At 35.2% G+C, this 24990-nt stretch overlaps 1 protein-coding gene across 1 annotated transcript in view; it reads right to left on the reverse strand.

Annotated features, from left to right (window-relative positions):
- The window catches only part of WIPF1 (WAS/WASL interacting protein family member 1), a 776716-nt gene that overhangs the window by 61602 nt on the left and 690124 nt on the right, over nt 1-24990 (reverse strand). The window contains exon 5 of the mRNA XM_044075560.1: nt 20829-20981. Within this exon, the coding sequence (XP_043931495.1) occupies nt 20829-20981 (153 nt within the window). The remainder of the gene's footprint in view (nt 1-20828; nt 20982-24990) is intronic.

Below are 24990 nucleotides of genomic sequence, written 5' to 3' on the forward strand. Positions count from 1 at the left end.
AAACATGCAAGTACTCAACATATACTTGCACGACTTGTTCTTTTAGAGATTTATATTGCAAAACATAAGTGCTAATAATTACTATGAGAATGTAGGGTTACGTTTCTTAAGATGCTCACATATCAATAGCCTAGTAAGTACCTGTGAGCATATGAACAAGTAAATGAATATCAAAAAAAAAAAAAAATCAAGCTCTGGAAGCTTAGGACAGGTGATGTAATGGATAATAGGAACAAATCATGGACAATTACTGTTCTATTAAACTAAAAATAATTATATAAAATAAGCAATCAATGAAAGACCAAACAGATGTAAAATCTATAAGAATATGAGAGATTTTCTGTGGAGATTAATTTAAACAAAGCTACTGGTGAAAGGCCCAATAAAAGATAAGCAAATAAGTGAGCAGTTGTGTAATCAGTTTAATGTTGAAGAAACTATAGAACTTGCCATTATATAAAGTCATCCACCCCTGGCAACTATTATATTGACAACACACACACCTTAGAGTTGACCCAATAGTCAGGGACTTAAGGACACTTATTGACAGTAATCTAGCCTTTGACCATCACGTATCTACAGCAGTGAGGAAATTATTCTATGTTGCACAACTTATAAACAAAGGTATTGCATCTAGGTCCAGGGAAATCATTGTTCCACTGTATTTGGCATTCATCAGACCTGTCATTGAGTACAATGCCCCCTCTGGTATGTACCTAACAAGGCATATCAAACAAGTGGAACATCTACAGAGGCCCCTCACAATAAAGAATGCAGGGTGTAAGTAGAATGTCCTGTGCAGACCACCTCAAGGCCCTATCCCTGTCTCCTACAGGCTGTTGAGGGGAGATCTATGCCTGGCATACAAAGCATTACCAGATCCCACTCTAATGGACCACATGCATATCCACAAAACAAACTGCACCAGAATTAGTCATCCTAAAGACTTAAACCTTGCCTGTGACATAAATAGGATCTGCTGGAGAGACAGTTATGTATTCCAGAGACTACCTCATCTCTGGAACAGGTTCCCCATCCATTTCATGCAGAGTTCCTCTCTAACGTAATTCAAATGTAATTTAAACAATGGGATAGAAAACAGGAAATTCATCCCTGACTTGGCATCTATGCCTCTAATGGACACAGACAACCTGTAAATGATTCATCTCCCGGGCCCTTGCTTGTAAGTGTTTCATCTCCCAAGCCCCTGTTTACACTTATCAAGGGTACCAGAACTTGTCAGAGATGCATGGTTAGTCTTAAAAAGATCATTAGCCTAATAAACACATATGAACCTAAAAATGGTGAAAGAGACATGGGGAAAATTAAAAAAAAAAATAAGCAAGAATGCTTTATGCAAATGAATGTAGATATGATGGTTTATAGGGTTTATAAATAAAGTGAGGTATAATGGATGAATAAGGTAGACAAACTATTAATGCCCGCTGTATGTAATATATGGAGGGCAAGATACAAGGAACTGCTGTTTAATAAAAAGTGGGTTAGAGATGCATTAATGAATAAAATAAAAAAATGCCTGTGGTACAAGGGGGTGGGAAGTTTAAACATTTATATGTTTTTGGTAGTTATTCTGCATTATTGTATTAACATGTACTGACGTTTTAAAATGTACAATATGTACAAGTGTAAATACTGCTGATACTTTAAAAGGATAAGGCCCTCTACTCTTTTTTTGATAACTGCCATGTGATCTTTTACATGTACCAGAGCTATTGCCAACTTAGGCCAATAAGATCTTGGTTTAATGTCCCATCTAACTCTCTTGCCATAGTTGTGTTCTTCCTGAAATAACATCTCTCTGTGGGCCATCTCCAGTGCTAGTGTCCTGTAACATTTTGTTACTAATAATCAATGCAGAATGTCTCTGTTTACTATATGTAACAGATTGTACTTTAAATCAATATAGAGATTAGTAGTTATAGGAACATCTCGCTCACCATCTCCCCCTTTAACCTCAGTAACATTCTCTTTTGCTTTTCTTAAAGCTTCATCTTCCCACTGTACTTCTTAAACTTTATGTGGCTGAAATCTAACATCTGATAATTCTGGATTACTTTCTTCACCAACCTGACATGAAGTGGAAGGTGTGACTTCCTCTCCCCAAACAAACTGAAACCTCTCCTATGTTCTCCTCTACAAAGGGAAATTTTGAACAATTGTCTCAAGTTTTTGTTTTCCACTATTTGTACATATCATTTGAGCATTCCTTTTTCTTTAGCTTTCTGTTCCCCTATGACAGAAATGGGTTTAGAACTCTGCATTTTTTATTGATCTAATATTTATACGGACTATCATTTTATTGTTCTGAGGGTTGTCAATACTTAAATGCCCTTCTTCTTTGTTGTCCCTTGTCCTCTGTGTTTCTCTGCTAACACTTTCTGTAAGTCTCTATAAAGACAACTGTAATTAAATGAATTCTGTTTCAGATTTGAACGTACATAATAACATCTCTTTCAGTACTGGGATTCTGTTGGTTCATTACTGGGACAAGTTTCTTTTTTTTTTAAACAGTTTTATTGTTTTAACATACAAGAGAAATATCATAACAATTTTATACAAGTAATTAAAAATAGATATGATTATAACATTCAACAAAACAACTAAAGTATTTACAAAGACATCCACTACAATCAGATCAATTAATTAAACTAAAATACCATGCTATTGAAATTAGGATTTTTTTAACAAATTTTGTAAATTATCCCATACAATATAATAAGATGTTTTTCTAGTTGTTCTTGACCTAATTGTGTTTATTTCCATATGGCACACTATATTCATAACATTTTTAAATTCATTGAACGAAGGAGGTGTATCTGAAATCCAATTTATGGTTATTATTTTCCTAGCCACTGCTAGAGTAGACCATAACAAGGGAAGCTTAACCTTTTTAACACTTTGAGGTACAGGTGTGTTGAATAATATAAGATATTTAGAAATAATGAAATTATCTGTAAAAAGAGCCTGCAAAAATTCATTAACTGACTTCCAGTATTCTTTCAATTTTATACAGTCATAAAACATATGAGCCCAGTCAGCATTAATTTCTACATTACATCTCTTACATTGATTATCTTTATTATTTATTTTATTCATCATCAAAGGTGTATAAAAGATCTATGTAAAATTTCCATGTATAAAGTCTCCAGACAATGGAAGGCGTAGTTCTATAGGCAGATTCAATATATATTGTTTATCTTGTTGATTTGGTGGGTCCCCATTAATAGAGGTGAAATAATTCCAGTATGTATCTACACTGTAAAAAGTTTCTTGTCTGATAATTTTATGTATGTATGAAAGTTTACCTTTATCAGAAACTTTATGTTGTAAATTTAATATCAAGTAATCAATCAGTGTTGGAATAGATTCTTTAACTGTTATAGACATTAGATCTATTCTATCAATGAGATGTTGTCTAAAGGTTTGAACCTCTAACCAGCAAGTTTCTCTTAGATCAAATTCTTGTTTTAAGAAATCTAGATTTTTAACTTTATTATCAGATATCAACTGATACCAGTACTTTAGATCATTATCTATAGCTAAATGAGTTCCTTCAGAAGTAGATGACAAAAGCATACCCTGAGTATACATTATAGGGAATATAATAAAATTCCATTCATTATACTTAGTATGCATGAATATAAAGTTACGATAGCTAATAATAATATTTAATGGGTAACAAACCATATGTTTAGGTGTAATAGGTGAAGTACAAAATTCCTTTAGTAACCATAACATGGAGTTATTTACAATCATATTTTTATGTGTTAAGGAGATTTTCATGAAGTGCATACTAATTAGCTCCCAATAATCTTTCCATTTTGCGACATATGACTGATCTATTAATAAAGTAATAACTTTTACAATAGAAGAGATAGTATATAAATTAAAGTCTGGAAAAGAAATACCCCCTTGAGACCAGCTATTAGTATGTTTCTTTAATGCAATCCTAGGTCTATTAGGTGCCCATAGGAAATTTAACATTAGTGTATTCAGTTTCTTGATAATTATTTTTGTAGGTGGAAGTATTATTGATTGTATTAAGTATAAAATCTTGGGGAATATTATCATTTTAATAATTGTAAGTCTCTCCTCCATAGTAAAAACATATTATTCCAGGTATTAAAAGATTTTGTATATTAAGAAAACAGGTATTATAATTATTATATATAATAGATTTAATATCTTTAGATAGTATTATACCTAAATAAGTTATCTGACCTGAATTGGGTACATATTTAGTAAAATCACTAATGAGAATATTTTTTCGTGTATATATAGGTAGTATTTTAGTTTTTTCTTCATTGAATATTAAACCAGAAATACTTTTAAAATTCATCATTTTATCAAATAGAGACTGCATAGAAGAATTAGATCCTGCTGATGTAATTAGATCATCTGCAAAAAGTTGAATTTTGGATGTTGTATTTTCATCTATTTCAAAACCCTCTATGTCAGTACTGTTTCTGATCAAATTAGCCCAAGGCTCCATTACTAAAGTGAATAATAGTGGAGAAAGTGGACATCCTTGTTTTGTACCTTTAAGAATGGGTATTTTTGTGAAACATATGTTCCTACCTTAATATAAGCCAACGTTCCTTTGTATAAATGCTCAATTAGATTTACAAATGCATCTGAGAAGTTTGTGCACTTCAGTAAGGTAAACAGATAGTCCCAACTTACTGAATCAAATGCTGAACTTATATCAAGACTAATAAGTGTTAAATCTTTCTTTTTCCTATTTGCAAAATCAATTAATGTTAAAGTTCTTCTTATATTATTAAAAGTATTTCTATTTACAATGAAGCCTGCCTGATCTATATCTATAATGCCAGGAATGATTGTCTTCAATCTATCAGCAAAAATACTCATAAACATTTTATAATCAACATTAAGTAATGAGATGGGCGATATGAAGTACATCTAGTTGGATCTTTATTAGGTTTTAAAATTGGTGAAATAAATGTATATTGCCAAGATGGGGGGGGGTTATTAACTCAGTTTGGGCCAAAATAAAAACCTTATGTATTAATGAATATGTACTTTTAGAAAGGATTTTATATATCTCTGGTATAATACCATCATTACCTGGTGCTTTGTTTGATTTAAGCTTATTTATTTGTGTAATAACCTCTGTATATGAAATACTTTTGTCCAATAGTTTAATCTGTTGTTTATTAAGCTTTTTATTCATGTTTGTGGTTATAAACTCCTTTATTTTATCTTTAGGTTCCATGTTAATGTTATTATTGTTAATATTGTGAAAGTGATTTCTAAATTCATCTAGTATTTCTGGTAGACTAGAAACATTCTTCTTTTTCCTTAGAGAAAAGATTTCTTTGATATGGTTTTGTTTATTCAACCTTTTTGTTTTATTTTTAAGTCTATGTAAGTATTTGGGGCTTATTGAGTAAGACAAAAACTTGTATTTCTCTAGAGTTATTTTAACTTTATGAGTTAAAATTTCTTTGTATTTCTCATTTAGTTTGTTTATTCCTTCAATGACTTTCTTATTCATAATATTTTCTTTATTATTATGTTTATAAGAGTCTAATTTACTTTGAATATCTAACAATTCCTTATCCCAAGATTTCCTTTTATTATTATACCATCTTATACTTTGTCCATATAGATATGATTTTAAGGCATCCCAAACACAGACAATGGAGACTTCAGGAGTATTATTTATGTCTAGAAAATGTTGTACTTCTGAAAGTATATATTCTTTATAGTCTTTTAGTTGACTTAAGTATGCTGGTATCCTTTTGATCTGAACATTATGAGTATTTTTATCATGAATTCAAAAACAATTGAATTATGATCAGATATAGGACATGAAATGATTTTGGAATTAATTAAATCTGTTACCATCTGGTTAGAAATAAAGACCCTATCTATTTTTGAATAAGTTTTGTATCTGTTAGAGAAAAAGGTGTATGGTAATGATTTTGAATCTATCTGATTATTAATATCATTCAAATGATAAGAATTAGCAAAATCATTTAAATGTTTTGCATTAGATGTAATTCTTCTTTTTCCTATAGTGGTAGTATCACTTTCATGTAGTATACAATTACAGTCACCAGCTAAAATAATATCTCCTATAGAGAATGATATGATCTTATCAAGATGATGTTTCACTGTATTAATACCAATTCCAGGTATCCAATATACATTAATTAAAGTGTAAGTCTTCCCATTAATTTGTATTGTAACCATACAAAACATTCTTTTGTCATCCTGATAAGACTTAATGGTTTTAGGAATGGGCATACTTTTATTCCATAAAATAGCCACTCCTCTTTTTTTCTGAGTGTGCTCTGAACTAACCAATACTGTATATTTGTTTGTGGCTAGTTTATCAGTATCTTTTTTCATGAGATGGGTTTCTTGCAGGAAGACTAAGTTGGCCTTATGTAAATTAATGTATCTTATTAGGCTTGCCCTTTTACATGGATTATTCAATCCATTAATGTTTAAAGAAATTCCTTTTAAAGATGTCATTTGGCATTTTTAAAACTTAAGAATCTTATGATCAAAATAACAAATAACAACATAAGTAATGTTACATCTCCTCCTTTAGGTGTACCTTTAAATATAGCTGTATTTATTGAATCTCTTATGGGATTTTGTATAGGATTCAATTTTGTTTGTAGTGACAATGAGTGTACAAAATATATTGTGGATGTCAAAACTATATACATATAACAATGAACAAGTGAAAATAATGTAAGGATTAAACCTTGCATCCAGCCTGGATTTAAAAACTCCAACTTAGAGTAGTATTTACCACTCAAGTTAACCCCCTATCCTAAGCAGCAGTACCTCAGCTACCACCTTATCAATTTAATACTGGTTATATTTAACTTAAATTAACAGCTTTCAATTCAATTATCTAGCAAGACAAGACTACACATTTGATAAAACAGCATCATATAAACTAAAATAAACTTTTTTTAAAAACTATTCATACTACTATATACATCTATGTAATATAATACACTTGTATTCAAATAGCATTCAAATAAACTTGATATTAGGAACCAAGAGGAGAGAGAAATAAAAGACATGAAAGAGGAGAGAGTGAAAGAAAGAGAGAGAAAAAAAGGCATATTTACATATTAATTTATTCAAAGTATGTAAAATAAGTTCTAACATTCATTTAAATCAAAAACTTTGGCTAATATGGTTCAGACATTACATATATTAAGATGCATCTATTTTCTGTCATGTAAATGCAGTCAACAGCTTCCAGAAAAAAAAACTTGAATTGCTTGTATATGAGCATTTTACTCATACTCATTATTGTCAATAGAATAAAATATTATATTTATAGAAGTTGTTATAAATCATACTGCATAGTTATGCAAATTCTCAGAAACACTTGCATTATTGTAAAAAAAAACATCTGTATTTTGTATGTCTATACTACTGCTTTAAAATATATCACAAGACAATTTCTTCCAGAATAGAGTTATAAAGTTATTTATGCTTGTCAATCAGATGAATTAAATGAGTTATAGTAATGTATATGTTTGGAACATAAGTTTTGAACACAGATTAGTATGCTGCAGTCAATTAGATTTTCAAAAACACTTGAATAAATGTTTCATTTTCTATGCCTTCTAAAATAAGACATTTACTTACTACAAGAAACTGCATCATTTAAAATCATTATAACTGACATATTTTATGAATTATAACATAGATATTTAAGTAATTATATAAAATAATTCACATTTAAATGTCAAAGAGTTCATTTTCCTTCACATAGTCACATTTGCATCAGTTCTACTTCCTGGTAGAGTGTTCTTCCTGAATCTGTGATGTGTCAGTGTGATATCTGGGTCAAAGGTCAGATTGACTGCTTTCAGCTTCTCTGTGAGAATTCTGAGAGTTGAAGCTTTTGAAACAGCATGAGGACACTGTTCATGAAGTAGCCCACATCCCAGATTGTCTCCCTTAACATTTTGGTGGGAAACTTGTTAAAAACTAGTGACAAACATTCATTTAGCAGTGTAAATGCATCTAAACATGACAAAACATCCGCAATGTATTTTACAGGTTATTACAGCCTCTATGTAAGTGAAATTAAGCCCAAAGTTATTAATAAGTAATAAAACTCAATATTATTGTCCCAACTCAATTTTTATGCAAATCTTATTATTTACTGTATCTATATGATCAAAAGCATTTCTATATATTAATATGAGAAAAAAAAATAAAGAGAAAGAATAAAGAAAAGAAAAAGAGTAGAAAATAAAAGAGTTTAAGGCAGAAATAAAAAACATGTAAGAGAAAGCTATAAGAAGTATATACAATGGAATATTACTTACTGTTTATATTAATAGAGTTAAAAATAAAACATATTATTTACTATTATTTAGTTCTAATTATTATTAGTTAAAGCATGACATATTATTTACAAACAAGCATAAGCAGTATAATCAAGAGAGTATAATTAGGAATAGCATTTGAAGAACATATAAACTTTTTTACAAGGAATAAATATGTTATTATTCTATTTATCATATTTTCATTACTCTTCTCTCCCTGCCCTCCCCCACCCTTTACCCACTACATAATCTAAATAGAATGTCATTGTTTAAACAAAGAAAAGAAGAAAAGGAGAAAAAAAAGAAAAAAAAATGTATCAAATTACTGACCTTACTTCTCTTTTTCAGAAAGAGAAACAAATTGAATAATAGCTTGTTATTAGTTCCTCAGATATTTTGACAGGTTATGAAACAAAACTTTTCTTTGCTCACAGAGAATAACTTTGATTAAATCTTTTTCAGAACATTTGTGGCTTTCTGGAAATGCAGGAACTATATTTAAAAAGATTAATAATGAAGTAAAATGATGAGAGAAAAAAAGAAAAAAACATAGAACAAATCATGTGTTCTTTAGTCTCTTCTTCTTCTCAGAAGTCTTCTACGAAGTTTCAGTTGCCAGTCTCTTTAATGAAGGACTAGCCCATTCCATTTCCTCTGTTTTATCCAAAATCTTATTTTTTTTGATAAACAGTAAAGCAGAGTCTAAGTCATCAAAAATTTTAGGACCATCAGGAAGGAAGATTTTTAGCTTGGCAGGAAACAGAAGGTATGTTTTAAACTGTGCTTTTTTAAGCTCCCTTATTAGTGGCAGAAAAACTTTTCTTTTAGCTATTACCAAGGGAGAATAGTCATTGTCAAAACGCACAGTTGTCTCATTAAACTTAACAGGAGCTTTAGCCCAAGCAGATTTAAGAACCATCTCTTTATCAAAAGATGATAGAAATCTAACTATAACTGATCTAGGATAGTTTTCATTAGAGTTAGTATTAGCTATAGATCTATGTGCTCTTTCGATACCAAAAGAGAATGCTTCTGGTAAGTCTAAAGTTTTAGGGAGCCATGTTGTTAAAAAAGAAGTAATATTGTTACCTTCAATATTTTCTGGCAGTCCAAAAATCCTAATGTTATTGCACCTAGATCTATTTTCCAAGTCATCCAGCTTTGTTTGTAAATGTGTATTTTGTTTCAGCAGAAACTCAATGTTGATTTCCTCTTCTTGGATTCTATTTTCCATGTCATTCACAGCTTCTTCTATGCCTGTCATCTGGATCTTCTGTTGTTGCAGGTCTATATGTAACAAGTCTATTTGTTTTGTAGTTTTTCTATGAAGGTATCAATTTTAGTATCCATTTTATCCATCTTAGCAGTAAGTTGCTGGATTATAGTTATCAGAGACTGAAGTTCTTTCTTGATGCTGGAGTCTTGAGAATTTGTCTTACTGGAACTCATTTCAGACTGATAAACTGACAGGAAAATTTCCAATGTGATTTCTGACAGGAATATTGTTAAAATTTCCTTTCTTTTTTAGATATAGTTCAAGAACTATATAAAACAAACATATTTAGAAAACAAATTACTTCAAAAATTAATTTTTTAAGTAATTAATTCCTGTCAGTGTAATGAAATTGGTGGAGCTGAAGAAATCTGCTGCTATCCTGTGTTCATCCTTGGCCACGCCCCACTGGGACAAGTTTCTGATAACACACGATTCTTTTTGCTGTCTAAGCATAACCAGATTATAGTCAAATGTTGATTCCTTCCTCCTAGGTTTGATTCTGGATCTCTGTAAGATTGTTACTATGCTGCTCCTGCACTCTCCTCACACATTGTTATTGTGCACAGACACAGCAAGCTGTTGCTTTTCCTCTTTCTCTTTGTCTATGGATGAATTCTCCTACCCCATTTTCCACAGTGCCCTATAATGAGGAAAATCATTTCCCCATTATAACACCTCGAGTCAGGAGCCTACAACTGTCTGAATTTCCATGTTTATAAGGATTTATATACATGTGTGTATATATACATATATATATATATATATATATATATATATATATATATATGTAAACATATTTTATATATATATATATATATATATATATATATATATATATATATGTATATATATAGATCTAGGACTATTGAATGAAAGTTCAATAGTCGGATTCCACAATCACTGAACACACTTTAATGAAAGCACTTTCACTGAAAAAGCACTTTTGTTAAAGTGTGTTAAAAAATACATTACATTTACGTTTTTGCAAGGGGGCAACCCCCTGCACTCCACACGTGGGGGGGCTGTCCCCCCACCCCCTACTTCAATATTCGCACTCTGGGGTCACACTACAGTGGGGAAAAGGGAATTTGCCCTTATCCCCACTGTAGTGCGATTTCCGCAACAGGCATACTTACACGAAAGTTCTTCTTTTGGGAAAAGCACTTTCACACAAGTATGCTTTATGACCATGAATACATATCACCCTCCCTTTTTGTTCATTCAGAGACCTTTCTACTGCTGTAGTTTCTCACTTGTGGGAGCATAAGTGCAGAGGGTGGTCCCAATGGCTGTTGTCGATGCTAATGAGGCAATCTAGGGGAGTGGCTAATAATGAACAATGTGCTCTTCTCAAGCAATGCCAGTGGATAAAGAGTTACATTTCTGAATGATTCAGAGAACTGTGTTGCTGCATAAATTACTATGGATGGTGGAAAAGATATTAAATCCATCAAAAGACTGCAGACATCCTTTGACTTAACTGAAAGATGTTGCAGTACAGGTATTTCAGCAGAGATAAGAAGGTAGGGAGACATGTTAATGTATGGAAGTGTAGCTGTATCTATAGGCATGAATGGAATTGGATGAACATGTGTGTGTGTCTATCTGGGTGGTTCCAATATAGGGGTTAAGCAGGGAATTGTGGTTGTGGATTTATGTGCTTGTGTTGGTGCATGCATGTAGGTGAAAGAGTGAGAGAGTGTGACAGAGTCTGACTGAATATGTATTGGGACTGTATGATATTGAATATGTGCGTGTGTGCACGTTTGTATGAATTTGTGTGTGTGGGGCTCCTTTGCTAATGTAATGCATGACATGCCACTGTAAAAACTACTGCCATCACAGATCTATCAGCACAAGTGGCAAAAAATGCAATTCAGAGACATATTAATGAGCCGATAATGAGGTCTTCCTCATTCTGGCCACAGCTGGCTCTGATATGCATTTCATACTGGTTGTGTAAATTGACCTATGTATGGTAGGCACTTTACACGAGTATTGAGGATTCTTACTGAATTCCACAGTAGCTAATGTTTGATACATGTCACTTCCATACTTAACTAGCATTTGCATGCAAGTCAGAAGAGGCTCTTGTACATGTATAAATTTAAGAACAAATAAAATTCATGGTCAATATATTTGTAAAAACATTCAAACGAGAGTCAGTGTGCTCCTAAAATTACTTATTCAGATTATGAATATACAGTACTTTTTAGATCCTTAGTAACCAATGAAATGAAAATTCATTCTAATACAATCAAAGCTGGTTGAAATACTAACAATTCAGTTGTGCAATTCAAAGATTGACCCGCTTAATGACATTTTGAAAATCTGGTCTGAAAAGTTAATGGATAATGACATTATGAGCATTTAATTTATTGCTAAAATTCTGACGGTCAGCATTGCTGGAATACATTTTTAAGATGAAGAGAACTCGTTTCTCACAAAATTTTAGCTAGAATTGTACAATCACAGTTTCATAGTTCATAAGGTATGCATTTAGTTGGTATATCGAAAAATCTGTTGTGAAAATGTTAAATTGTGAAATTACAGTTGCCTGTTTTAGTATAAACTTGTTATATGCAGGAAGTACAGCTGGGCAAGGAATTTACCATAATTGCAGAAGTTTGAGTAGATCACTGTCGCAGTATTTCACTTCAACACTCTGGGCCAGTAGTCAGGCAGCCCGAGTTCTCACCAGAGACACTGGAGAGGGATGTTCACTTGGAACAAAAATAGATGCACACACTATTTCCAGATGCAGCTCTCTGCATCAAGTGCAATTTCCCTAAAGAGCACACAGGGAATGAACTCAGTCCGGGGTCTGGATTTCTCTGTCTTCCTCCAGGTCCCCAATAAGAATCCCCACTGGCACAGCTATGCAGTTGAGTACTCAGTTGAGTGCCCAAGCCAAGTCCTGCAGCACTCTCTCTGTGAAACCAGTACTTCGTTCATGTCCCTGCTCCAAGCAGCTGACACACAGTCTTTGAGATTTGATCATTCGTGTGTGTGTGGGTATATATATATATATATATATATATATATATATATATATATATATATATTTATACATACAAACACACACACACACACCTGGAAAAGACTGTCACAGATTTACTAGCTATGCCCCGTTTTGCCCAAACTATAAGGTAGTTACTGCCACCAGACACTCCAATGCCAGCTACTCCAAGTCTCTTACAAGGGCACCCAATTATACTGAGTAAAATTAATATGAATATAAATGGTAGTGTTTTGACTACTGCAGTAAGGCTTTCAGGAATGGCCACAGTGTCACTGAATAAATGTAAGTATTCTCAATGGTTAAATTATTCTCTAAAGGACCAGCCACAATGAAAAATGTAAATATATTTAACAAAAAATAATAAAAGAACATGAAAATACTAAATATCTATTTACAATAAACACCAGAGTTTCAGGTGCAGGATATATTAAAATAGCACAGATAAACTGATTCACACAGATACAGAGAAACAGTACTTAACTAATCTCACTATATTCTCCTGACTGATCTAAAGAATTACTGTTCCCTGGTTCACTTTCTAGAGCAAGGCAAGATGAAGTAGGTGAGAGATCCTTCTATGTCAGGTTTCAAAACTGAGTGCCATAAGACTTCAGTCTCAGCTAGTATTAAAACATCATTTTAGTGATGGCTTACAGAATGACATCACATACATCTGGTCATCTGACTTCTGGTTCTCATGCTAACCCCATCACTAGAAGGTGCCAGGATTTAGCACGTATGTGTTACAATACATATCTCGAGCTTTGCTGAAGTTTATTGCAGCATCTGGAATCTGTAAAACAATTTTAACAGTTTTGCACTTCCTACATAGACTAACAAACTATACTTCTTACAGACGTTGAGTCTCTGGCTTCATTTAAAACTGTAAGATAGCATCTTTACTGCCTAGGCTCAGTAATTTAATTTCAGAACATTTTCAAAGTTAGCTGCAGCTGGACTGTGACTAACCTCTTCTCTTCAACTACCCTCTGTTAAAACAGGTTTACCTTCATTTTGTCGTTAGTGGTTTTGTGCGACATCCTTTAATCGAAAGGACAAACACAAAAAACTCACAATAGCGACTCACGTATGTTCAAATGGCTACAATGCAAATGCATTTAGCCATTCAAATATATGGGACAAATGTTGAAAATGGTTTTCAGCTAAACCATTTTCAACATTTGTCCTCAGAAGTGTTCCATAATTCTCTCTAACGAGTCGCACAAAAGCACGATCGCACATACCATTTTGCGACAAGATGAAGGTAAACTATTAAAACATATACATTTATTTTATTTATTATTTATTTTATTATTTTACATTTGTTGACCGGGATAGTCTACCTTGATATATGTCCATTTTCAGTAGAGGCCCGGGGAGAAAAGCTTCAATATAGGCAATAGTATCATAACATACAATATAGGCAATAGAAGGAAGTTACATTAAATTATTTAAGATCAGACAAAAAATAACATACAACACAAAAAAAGAAAAAAAAAACAAAGAATTGTTATTTTAAAACAGAGGCCTGGTTACAGGCATACAAACTTATGCTTACTTACAGTACAGTAGAGGGCTAGTACTTTTAGAGTAAGTAAGTCTTGAACAGTGCTGAGAGGAAGTCTCCTTTAATACTAGGTAGTGGTTAGCATTCTAGTTACAACAAATAGGCATCATAGAACAATAGAGCAGATAAGTAAAGGGAGTGGGAGATGGGGAATAAGATGTTAGAGCAGGGACATAGCCAGTGTGTTTTGAAATATTCTTTAAGATATTTTTTGAAAAGCAATGTTGAAGAAAGTGATGAGAGTTCATTAGGAAGCTGGTTCCATGTTTTTCCCACTGTGTTAGAAAATATAAATCAGTCACAATACAGCCAGGACCATCAGTTGAACATTTTCAACATAAGCAACCCCACAAATACATTTTTCAACACAAGCATCTTTACAAATCAGTTTGATATACAAATGGCATACAATTCTTTACAAAATTTACACTCCTGACATAGCTGGCAACACTCCATTTCATCACACAGTACTTAATCTTGGGAATTCATGCAAGGAGGACCCCATGACTGGCATGAACACCAGAGAATTTCACTGTCCCACAGCCAGAAGACACCCTCCCTACCCAACTTCAGGACATCAGTCCTATGAAGGAGTTATCAAGCTTGTGCTATATTCAGGGCTTTCTTGCCTCAGGGACTCAGACTCCATCTGCCCCCTAGACGTACAATTAATTCTACTGAGAATTCTGACTAGGAGTAGAAAGGGAGAATTGAGTGTGGGGGAAATGACTGGGCATGGCATCCATCCCAACCTCAGGTAGGTAAGAGGGACAGGATACTGCAATAGTGATTTACTTGAATAGCTACAATTGTGGTACATTCCTAACCAATCTGTACTATGTTCATCATTGCACTGTGGTAGTACTGAGCCTTAGAAAGACTCCAAAAGCTAAGACTGAAGGGCTGGATGTAAGAGGTCATGGCTGGGGAGATGAGCCTAGGCACTGTGGTAGTACTGAGCCTTAGAAAGACTCCAAAAGCTAAGACTGAAGGGCTGGATGTAAGAGGTCATGGCTGGGGAGATGAGGTCTCTTGTATGGCAGAGACAAAACTGGCCCTTGAAATGGCACCAATGTTGTAATGCTTCATGAAATTTTGATCAGAGGACCAAGTAGCTGATTACAGGATGCACTGAGTATCAGAAAGTCATATCTTTTTGCAAGGTTGTGATTGCTGCCTTCTTTCTGGTAGAGTGGGTTCTTAACAGCATTAACAATCTCTTTTCAATGATGGAAGTAACAAAAGGAAATACAACTGGCTATCCATTTGGATATGTTATGTTTTCCTACAGGTCTTCCTTATTTGGCTTTTACAAGATTTTGCTCTACCTTTGAAGGTAAACTCTAAGCTGCCTGTGAACATCAACAGAATGCAGGATTATTTTCCTCTTGTTTTAGGGATTTGGGAAGAAGACTGGCAGGTGAATAACCTACTTATGAGAAATCTCTGATACGGTCTTGGGCATAAAGGAGGTCTACTTTACAAGACAGAAATACCATATCACCAAGTTTCAGAAAACTGAGACCAAAACACTGACATATCAAAATCATGACAATTCACTTAGCTGATTTTCACTTAACCAAACGTGTACAAGACCGACTGCACTGCTACAGCATATTATGAAAAAATTGGTAAGGCATCCCATATGAATAGTGTGCTGTATCTTTAAATTCATGTACTTGTACTGAAGACAACATCGGGGACGTATTGCAAGAAGCTCCTATGATACTTAGAAATATTTACACCATTATGACATCTCAGAAAAGTAAGAAAAAAATATTAAATGGTTACAGCTATCATTTATAAATATCTAGAAACAGCAGAAAGTACTGATGTTGCATGTCACCTGCCCACCAATCAATACCCGAAAACCCTAACAAAATCCCACTGAATATTCATAATGGCAACTATAGCACTGACATCAATATTCAGTAGAAATTCTTAAATTCAAAAACAGCAGCTACTTAATTCTAACTGATAAGTTGTTGCAGGTGCTGCAGCCCCCTGTGGCCCCCAATCCCCCAGCAAATTAAGAACAACATCTCTGAGATCGCACTACAGTGCTGTAATGAGCTGATTTCCTGTAATGCTCCGCTTGGATTGTCGGTGTTTCAAACATTCAGTCTTCTGAACGTCAGTACTGTGATGTTTCACTTATGTGAAACTTTGGTGTTTTTTCTGAAAGTCAGTGATGGGGTATTTCGGTCTTGTAAAGTAGACCCCATAAAGGTAGGGTTCAACCTAAGGGTGACTCTGCCCATGTGGAAGATGAGGAAAGCTCATTGTACACAAGGCTTGCAATTCAGAGACATGCCTGGCAAAAGTCAGAATGAGCAGAAGCGTGGTTTTCTTATACAAGCATTTTGTTAAGAGCCAAAGTAGTTGGCTCAAAAGGAAGCAGTCTGAGGAGCTTTTCTAACACAAAATTGTGGTCCCAGGTATGAATAGGATATTCTTTGGGTAGTGTCATGTGTAGGATCTCCTTGACAAATTGTTTCATGTGAGAATGAGTAAGGGTGGGGGACATGGCAGTCATGCAGAAATAGCAGAAGCATGTACCTTGATGGAAGAGTATCACAATCCCTCTTTGTACAGGCAAGAAAGGTTTTCCAGGCCGTGGGATAATGAAACTCTCAGTTTAACAAAAACCTTCTCCATTCAGAAAGATATGAATTTCTGATACTTGGTTTTTGGACTTCCATGGGAATATATGCTTAAAAGAAATCAGGACCAAATCCTTTAACCTGTCAGGTTCGGTGCTTTCAAACTGGGGTGAATGATAGACACTTTGTTCTTAGGAAGGAAGCCCATGTACAGTGATAATGTTCTGGTTCTCCCAACATTGAGTGAGAGCAGGAGGATCAGCGAATGTTGTGGGGTCCTCTGTGATGCAATCATCATCTTCGGTTGTTATTTTCTGCAGTACTCCAGGGTGGGGTGGGGGGTAATGGGGGGAAGGCATAAGAACCACTAAAAATTTGTTTAGTTTTGAAAGTTTTAGTATGGGCCTCAATCACACATCCTTTCTTGTTACCTAGGAAGACCCTGGAATAGAATATTGGGTCTGACACTCTTGGGGAACAAGCTGAATAGACCCCTGTTACAGAAAGGCTTTTATTTGAGAGGAGATCAGATGCTTGTGCTGCTTTGGGACTGAAGGGATTCCTAAAAAGGGTGTCATCTTGCATGGTTATGAGGAGTAACTTGTCCTTGTAGTCTGGGGTATACATTTGTCCTGGGTGATTTTCTGCCAAGCTGAAGTGAAGAAGGAAAGCCATCCCTCCTAGTTTACTAAAGTGTTGTTGGGGGAGGGGGTTAGGGAGGTGCTTGGAATAGTCAGAGCTGTTCCCTAAGTTCTGGTCCCTTACCCCCAACTCTCAGTTGAGCATAAGGTTGCCACTTTCTGCTGCATTTTTTTTTTTTTTACTCTTGGCATTCTTACAGTCTTCTTGCTTTGGCAGGGAGGCCAAGCCTTTCTCTTTTTGCCCAATCTCTGAAATACTTTCTCAGTTGAAGGTACAAAGAGGAGCTCATTTCCTAAGGGTGCATTAAGGTGTTGTGCTTTAACATGGTCTGATGGGGGTTGATCCCCTTGCTAGGCATGTCTGCAAGTTACAGACCCAGTAGCAGCTGCCTTGCAGGATGCAACTAAAGCATCACAGCAACATTTAAGATGAGAATATTGACACTTGGAGGTTAATAACAAGTCCTGGATGTCTGTTTTGAGACACCTGTCTTATATCTCCTCTGCTTTACATTTAATTTGGTCCTTCACTGATTCAAGGAATTTGACCATATGAAACTGTCAGTTAAGAACTCTCATGCCTAGGGTAGCTGAAGTGTATATTTTCTTACTAAACTGGTTTAGCATTCTACTTGTTCTATCATTTGTCAAGGGATTCTTAGATGAAGGCCCTGTGGATCTCTTGGAGGACTCCAGAGACACCACAGCTGTGTCTGTCACTGGAGTCTTATAAATGTACTTATGGGAGTCAAGCATCCTATAGAGGCCATCTGGCTTCCTCGGAAGCAGGGGTTAGGGAATTGGGCTGCAATGATGCATCAAAGAAGACATCATCCAAGAATTCATGATTTGAAAAGATGCGTCTCACAGAACTCTATGTTCAAAATTGAAGGAATCATACATTATGTGATGGGTGTCCACAAAAGAAAGCTTCTCAGGTGGCGAGGCGGAGGACAAGGTGTCTTCAGACTTTGAAACAAGGCATTAATTTGTGGATAAGAGCTCCACATAAGCCAGTAACTCCTCATCAGAACTGAAGAAATCAGAGTCTCTTTGGAGGGAGATGTCCCTCTTTCTTTTCCCAGAAGAGATTCCATGCACAGGTTCGTTTTTCAGGGAAGGTTGCCTGGATTTCATGTATTCCATGAAATCCTGCTGTAGTCTTACAAGGCTCTGTAGAGTGACCTAGGAGAAGGAAGTGGGTGACACAGACAGAGTAGGCTGGGGCAACTTAGGTTACTGCTTTTGTCTGTGTGGCTTGGACTTGGGTCTATTGGACAGCAAGGCCTCAGAGTGTGAGTAGGTGGGTCATGGTCTCAGTTTCTTCATCAGGTGTATCTGCTCTTATTATAAATCAGAAAATTCTGCCCTCTCCCTCCATAACCAGGAACCATACATCAGAAGACAGTGCCTACAAAGTGTCTCAAGCCCTAACAGATGCCCATCTGGTTTTGGTTCAGAAGGATGTGGGCGGGGTTGGTGATATTGTGGGATGCTAGGATAGGGGGCTGTGAAAGTGCTTCTCTTGTGCTGATAACCTATAGCTGTGGCTAGGAGCCAGATGCACAAGGAATGTTGCCTACCCTCCTAAATTCCTTCTCCTTCCAATGCTTCTTCTTGTATCTCCCTGGGTGGCCTGTTTGGGAACTGGTGGACACCACAGCATGCATAGGATCAGAGCTACATTTCTTAAAATACCTGCTAAGTGAGTCAGACCTAGACTCAATGGTCCTATTTTAAAAGTAAGCACAGTACTGGCAACGAGGTATGTTGAGCTCCAGACCCAGACAGAACAGGCAACATTAATGATAGTGTCTGTGCCGAATTTTTTTCTTCACTGAGGACAGTTATTCACTGTAGCGAACATTAATCAAAAATCAGAAATAAGAAAAGCAATAAGGATCTCTAATGGGGTATCTTTGAACTCTCTGGTCACAGGCATGACTGAGCCTGACAATGCAACTGAACATATTGTACATCGAATTGTCACAGCAAGACGGGACTGAATAAGTCACTAGCAAGACTGAACTGAATATGTTACTGGCTGATGATTATGACAGTGATATCAGGTAGCGTGGCATCCACTGGTTGGGGGATGGTGAAATTCTCTCTTATTTGAGTTGACCACAGGCTCCTGCAAACTAAAGTTTTTAGTGAGACATTCAGCTTTAAGATGATATGGACAAACCCTGTTCCTGTCTTGGTAAAAATAAATGCACTGGATAGTGTCTCTCCAGCAAATCAGCACAAAATTGGAGTAAATGATAAAGCTTCTGCAGTCAGTCAGACAGAACAATCACTACATGATAAAACATTTTCCAGAATTTTCAAATGAGGCACACAAAAAAGCTGTACAATTAAGAAACACAACAGAGTCCTTCAAAATTACCCTCATAAGATACACAGCAGTTCAAAGGAAATATTGCTAACTTTCTAGCATGCGAACAAGTGTTCATATCACCGATGCCCTGGTGGCTAGCTTCATGTGCTTAACTGCTTTGTATACCAAGCTACAGATTCTGCTGTAAAGCAGAAGTAGCCCAAATGGACAGCAGTTCTACAAATACAGTTACAAGACATAGACAACAGTGTTTAAGTAAAGTGCACAAGTTATGGCTTCTTCTTGCAGGTTTAAAAGCTGAGTTCAGACATTCAACATGTTCTGAAATCTCAGTGGATGTCTACTGCCACACACATGGGCAGCTTAGTGAAAACTGTCCCATTTTTAAACTTCCCATTTATTATTCTGGGATGCACCCAGCATACAAAATGCACTGTTCAGAAGGTGAATGGACTCCTTATCGGGAATAACTTCCAAACTAAGGATATCTTGCTTTCACAGTAGCTAAGGTCACAGTGGAGTATTATCTTTCAAACCTACTGTCTGGTTAATTCACCTGCCATAACTGACCCCTCAATGATTCAGACAAATTTCTGTGAATGGGTCACTGATGCAAGTCACAGCCCTGTAACTCCACAGATTAGAGAACATAACGGAGAGTCTCTGACTTTGACTGCTTACTTTCTTTAAGAGAATCTGCCATGAGCACACTGAAAGATGATTCCAGCAGCTGCCAAATAATAAAAGGAAAGAAGAGGCTGTTACTGAATCATGGTTCTAGTAGGTACCAAATAATAAAAGGAAAGAGAAGGTGTTACTGAACCAGGGTTCTAATGGGTACCAAATAATAAAAGGAAAGCAAAGGCGTAGGTACCAAATAATAAAAGGAAAGAGAAGGCATTCCTTAATCATGGTTCTAGTGGGTACCAAATAATAAAAGAAAACAGAGGGCACTAGACAGTATGCAAACATATGTAAATATATTCAAAATGACAATCAGTATTAGAGTGACATTACTTACCACCTTCTCTACTTCCTGGTGATTTCAGCCTTGGCATGCCTCCTTGAAAAAGTCCTCCCAGTCTAGGTTGGCCACCACCACCGAATCCTCCTCCTCCACCTCCACCTCCACCACCACCACCACCACCACCACCTCCACCAGGTCCTTTTGGATCTATCAAAGAATGTAACAGAATATCTGAGTACACTGAAAGTCTACATTTTAAGTTACTGCGACAAATTATAGAGCTTATGAAATGATAAACTAAATTGTACATAAACAGCATTAGATAAGACAACTAACATAGAATAAACATCAAAACAGGCACATCTTCAGCACCAGTGATAGGTGTATTCTACAGGAAACAGCACATTCTGATGTAGCAGTTAAAGTACAGCAGAAGCAGGCTCTACATAATTAAGAACACTAAATAAAAAATCTGTATAACAGAAAAAAAATGATACCCAGTATCTTATAACAGGCAGCATTTTACGATCATTTGTTCAGTTTGGATTGTTTTTCTGTAACTGCCAAATCTGAAAATAATGCATCAAAAGGCAAGCACAGTCTAGTCATGAACACTGTAGTTTGGTCAGTGAAAGGCATGGAGAACTGGTTTTACAGTACGGTTTTGTAGCAGTGTGTGCGGATGTGTAGAGGGTGTTGTGTGTAAGAAGAAAGTGAATAATAAGGAGATATGACTTGTTGAAGCTGGTCTGGCAAAAATTCCCATAGGTATCAGGGTCACTACATAGACAAAACAGGCTTTCCTAACTACAGTGAATCACGGTAGTCTACAACAAGTTTCAAAGAACAAATAGCCTTTTGTTGAATTTAGCCACACAGCTGTGAGGCTAGTCAGAGGACAGAAAAAAAAATCAACACAAACAATCTTCAAAATCATCCCAGGATTCCACTAAAGAAAAAATAACGTATTTTAATCTGTGAGGATACTCAGTATGATGAGGCTTATGAATTATTCATACATTTCCTTCCTGCTCTTGCTACTTGATTTTAAAAACACAGTCAATATCATTGCACACCAGTGTGCTACAGTGGACTGTTGCCATACAATCATATCAAAGAAATTGGTTCCATGTCATGCAGTGGGTACCTGGCCATTAGCTTCAATTAACGTTAATCCCAGTCACAAGCACAGATCAACTTAAACACATCATCACACCTTGTTAATGTAGAACATACGCTTGTTTCAAGGATCATTGCTTTTCATTCAAACTTGTACCCTGTAAACACATTCATTCTATATTCAGCCTCACTAAAGTGCATCTGCAATTTATTTCCATATCAAAGCTGTTCACATTTTAAACACTTTCAATTCAATAAAAAAATGTAGCACAAGAGCAAAAGCAAGGGTCAAATCTTATATTCAAAGCCAGATACTTTTATTAGTAAAACAATGGATAAGCGCTTTCGCTAAAAAATAGCTTCATCAGATCACAATGTTTGCTTAACATAGACAGTTTAAATACTAAAGCACATGGTGAGTACAATTCAAATGAACCAATCATCATCACACATCAATTAGTTCACTTAACATTTAAAGCAGCAAAAACAAAAGTATATCAGTGCATTCATTACTGCTATTAATCATATAAAAAAAAAAAAAATATATATATATATATATATATATATATAAATAAATATATAAAAAACTAACTCCATTTAAAAAAGCGCATCCTTTGAATACAACAAATGATAGTATAAAACTTTAATAAAAGTTTTCTTGTTGTTAAAATGCATTATAAAAATTATTTATATATATATCTATTACAATTTAAAATTATTTATATATATATCTATTACAATTTAAAAATGACTAAATATTCTCATATCTTTATGTGCCTGCGTTTTCTAAGTACAGGTTTGATAGAGACTTTGTCATTTAGTCCTGAGCCTCTATCTGCTCTTAGCAAAATAATCCAGTTGTTTTCCTTCTCCTCTGTATATGTCATTATGTTACCTCCTCTTGCATTAGGTTCTATTACTTCTAGTACCCTAAATTGAAATTCATGTTGAGTGTTGTGTAAGACAGTGTGCTTGGCTAAAGCATTCTGTGTATTACTTTTTCTGATGTTATAAATATGCTCTCTTATCCTGTCACGTAGTGGGCGGTTCGTCTTACCCACATAAAATGATGAACATATTTTGCAAACTGCCAGGTAAACAACGTTAGGTGTCATACAATTCGCATGTGTTCTAAAATAAAATGTTTTACCATTATCTGGATGGATAAATGTGGTATTGCTGTCAATATAACAACAAAAATTACAATGACCACATTTTTCTGTATGTCCTGAACTAACATGCTGTATAGCTTTCTTAGGATAACAGAGGAGTCTTTTTAAGTTGTTTCTGTTCCTATATATAAAAGAGGGTTCTTTGCCAACTATTTCTGACATTTCTGTACCCTTCTCAGAATATTACTGATCTGCTCATCCATGGAATGCCTTCAGACCACAGAATAATGCTCATGGCTTTAGTTATGTTATTCATACACCTTTTGACCATTCCATTAGCTTGAGGCCCAAGTAAAGTCTTTCTATGTGCAAGACCACATGCTTTACAAACTGATTAAACTGGACAGTATTGAATCAAAGGCCAATATCAGTCTTTTGTTCCTGGTGTCTCATACTTGGCAAAAAATTTGTCAGGGACCAGTATCACAACATGAGCCAATATAGATATGTAAGGTTATAGATAACCGTGAATGCTTCTCATTTAACTTGTGCAAATACTATTTATTGTGCACAAATTCATAAAACATTATGTTGCTATTTGCCATTGAATCTCTAGGTTGTTCAGCATTTGGACTCTGTTTCTTTGGCACTAACAATCTCGTTTCAGTTAGCTCACGGATATAGTGGAAATAAATCTTTTCTGTGGTGATGGCTTTAATTTTTACAACCCCACCCCCTAGGTGGACTGTGTGTGTGTGTGTGTGTGTGTGTGTGTGTGTGTGTGTGTGTGTGTGTGTGTGTGTGTGTGTGTGTGTGTGTGTGTGTGTGTATCTTTTTTGCAATTCCTTTGGTATGATCTGCCTTGCTCCTTTTAACAAGTAACCATACAACAGAAAAAAATATTTCTTCATATTGGCACTTCCCATTCCAAACCATTTCAGCATCACTATCTTGTTTGCTGTTTCATATACCACACAATGTTTATACGAAATTCCTTAATTTATTGCAGTCAACTATTTTCTCTCATTTTTTCTTTCAGTTTCTGTGTACCAGAGTTCTGGGAATGTCATACTTCTCTGACATATTTGCATCGTCTTTAATCATCTTTCCATATCTCCCATCCTTCTCTATTGATATGACTAAATATCTGGATAAATATCTGCATTATTTTCCTTCCTTTTTCTGTATTTCCCTACTAGCTGGCATGGCTGCAGTCTTTACAAATAAACTCTGTCTTCAGTGGTGGTATACATTTTAGGATTATTAAATATTGTTTTTTGGTATTTATGGCCTGTGACCAGAGTGAACTCTTTCTCAAACATGTACAGTGAAACTGCCCCGAGACCCATACCATGGTTAATGCTTCTTTCTCTGACTGCAATTGCTTTTAGTATCTGTTAAAGACATGCAAACATAGCCTCTCTTACTTGCTGTCTGCCTTCCTGTCCTGACTTAAGGATGTCCCTATATCTGCTGCATTGGTGTCAGTTTCTAGACTAGTTCTACTCTGGCTGTTAGAAGCAGGACATAACTATACATAAGCTTAAATCTTTCAGCTGTATTACAAATTAAATGGGAAAAAATGCAAATATTTAATCCTACAGAATCTGCCTAGTCCTTCATAAGAAATAGAATGAGGTACACTGTGACATAGTTTGTTACTGGACCTAGTAAGGATCTAGCTTCCTCTAGTGTTACAGTGATATCCATAGTAACTACCCACACAGGAAAACATGGCATGGTTGCCTTCAAATCATCTAGCAAATGGACTAAGAGTTCTGTATTAATTCTAGATTTGCAGTAGGACATTTAAAGACTAGTATTTTTTTCCTTGGAAGTCAGCTGCTTGGATTCTAGCCTCTATAGCCACCTACAAAGAGTTTGAGCTGTTAGCACAACAGAAGTATCAGACAATCTGTTCATCCCTGTGATCACACTGCTGCTACTGTTGATACTATAAATGAGGAAAACACAAATTCCACAGC

The sequence above is a fragment of the Protopterus annectens genome, chromosome 6.part1, assembly GCF_019279795.1.
Source record: "Protopterus annectens isolate FY-2018-M chromosome 6.part1, PAN1.0, whole genome shotgun sequence".
Taxonomy (NCBI): Eukaryota; Metazoa; Chordata; order Ceratodontiformes; family Protopteridae; genus Protopterus; species Protopterus annectens.